Genomic DNA, 1,690 nt, shown 5'->3' on the forward strand with positions numbered 1-1,690 from the left:
ACCGGCGACCTCACAGCAGGGGCCAGGTCGTTGCTGGATGTCACACACAGCGACGGGACGTCGCTGCAACGTCACAGAAAATGGTGACGTAGCAGCGACGTCGTTGTCGTCGTCGTTATGTGTGACACCAGCTTAAATTGTTTCAGCCTTTACGTACAGGTTAGGTTGGACACATTGATTATGGTATATACAGTATGTGATTAGAGGGGAAAAAAGAATAATTTAAGTTAAAAATTCTAAAAAGTAATAATTAAACTCGTAAAAGTTGAAATGCTTTATTAAAATAAAAACAATAACATATTAAGCATACAAAATAAAATGTATAAGTTGGATGTTTCTACAGTTAGCCTAACATGAAGAAACAGTGATTTCCGAATTCAACTTTTATACCACACCCTTCAGTGATATTTCAGGGCATTAGTCGAGTGCCCCAGTGTTTACTAGCACTTGTGAAAGCATCTCAAGGTTTACTTCTGTAAGAGAAAAAGAAAAAATACAGGATGAGAAAAATAAAAGTATTCATTTCCTACTGTAGTAAGCGCACGGCTAACACGTGTCTTTATTTTATCTGTGCGCTGGAACATAGAATTGCCTGGATAGCCACATGTTCACTGCCAATTAGTTGGATTTCCTGGCTTTGTGCTAGTCGCTCATAGGCACCTAGTGACTTTTCGTATGGTGAACCCATAAAGGCACCATATCATTTACAATACAACAAGTGGGCAATTATCCAAGGATAAAATGTGACGATTGTGGAGGGCTGAACCAACAGACCAAACTTAATTCTGCTCATCATTATAATTATTGTTTTATATTAATTTTTATCACTTCATATTGAGAAGAATTATGCATTCTGATTAGCTGATAATCCATGTTATGATAGGGCTTTTTGTAATGTGGATAATTTGTAATAATACCCCATAGCTCCCACACAGTTGATGTCCCCTCAGTTGCTCACACAGTAGTATGGTCCCCATAACCCTTCACACAATATTATGGCCTCCTCAGTCTTCCCACATAGTATATTAGCCCCCACGGTACACCCACACAGTTGCCAGTTAGATATAATAGTTTCTCTATACAGTATAATGGACCCCACAGTCTCCCCACTAAAGAATGATCCACCACAGTCCCCCATATTCATCAGTATATGCATGCCGCAGATACAGATGCTGGTGCAATTGAAACGCTGGGCAGGAAGCGGTCTCGTGGTGAAGTGAAGTGTTCACCACTGTACCCAGCCCTTTGCCTGTTCCGGTCTGCAGAGAATCAGCCAAAAGGCCACATATGGCTCACAGGTCGCACAAAATATTTAAAACATCTGGCTTTACTCCGTATCATGTATCAGCGCATCATGCAGAAATATAAGCACTTACACAAAGCATGCTATCAATGAGGTTATTATTGGTTGACTGAAGAAGGTTATGTCACACTGAATGCACTTGGCCACGCAAATCAAGATCCTATGCTGGCAGCTCCCGTTACAATTCCCAACCAATGAGGTTCCAGATATGCTCAAAGTGTCTCAAGTCTGAAGACACTGTAGGCCAAATGTAGCAGATTTAGGTCATACGGACTGCTCACAGTGGTACAAGCAACATGCCATATGACACTAGGATAAATTTACCTCAATTGCAGTCTTGTGCTGCAAATGATAGCATTTTAGAGTGGTGGCATGAGGTCCATAGAA

At 40.9% G+C, this 1,690-nt stretch overlaps 1 protein-coding gene across 1 annotated transcript in view; it reads right to left on the reverse strand.

Annotated features, from left to right (window-relative positions):
- Positions 1-261: 261 nt before the first annotated feature.
- Positions 262-1,690, reverse strand: part of LOC142243229 (uncharacterized) — a 117,256-nt gene continuing 115,827 nt past the window's right edge. The window contains exon 15 of the mRNA XM_075314905.1: positions 262-473. Coding sequence (XP_075171020.1) covers positions 418-473 — 56 coding nt within the window. The 3' untranslated portion in view covers positions 262-417. The remainder of the gene's footprint in view (positions 474-1,690) is intronic.

This window comes from Anomaloglossus baeobatrachus, chromosome 6 (genome assembly GCF_048569485.1).
Source record: "Anomaloglossus baeobatrachus isolate aAnoBae1 chromosome 6, aAnoBae1.hap1, whole genome shotgun sequence".
Taxonomy (NCBI): Eukaryota; Metazoa; Chordata; class Amphibia; order Anura; family Aromobatidae; genus Anomaloglossus; species Anomaloglossus baeobatrachus.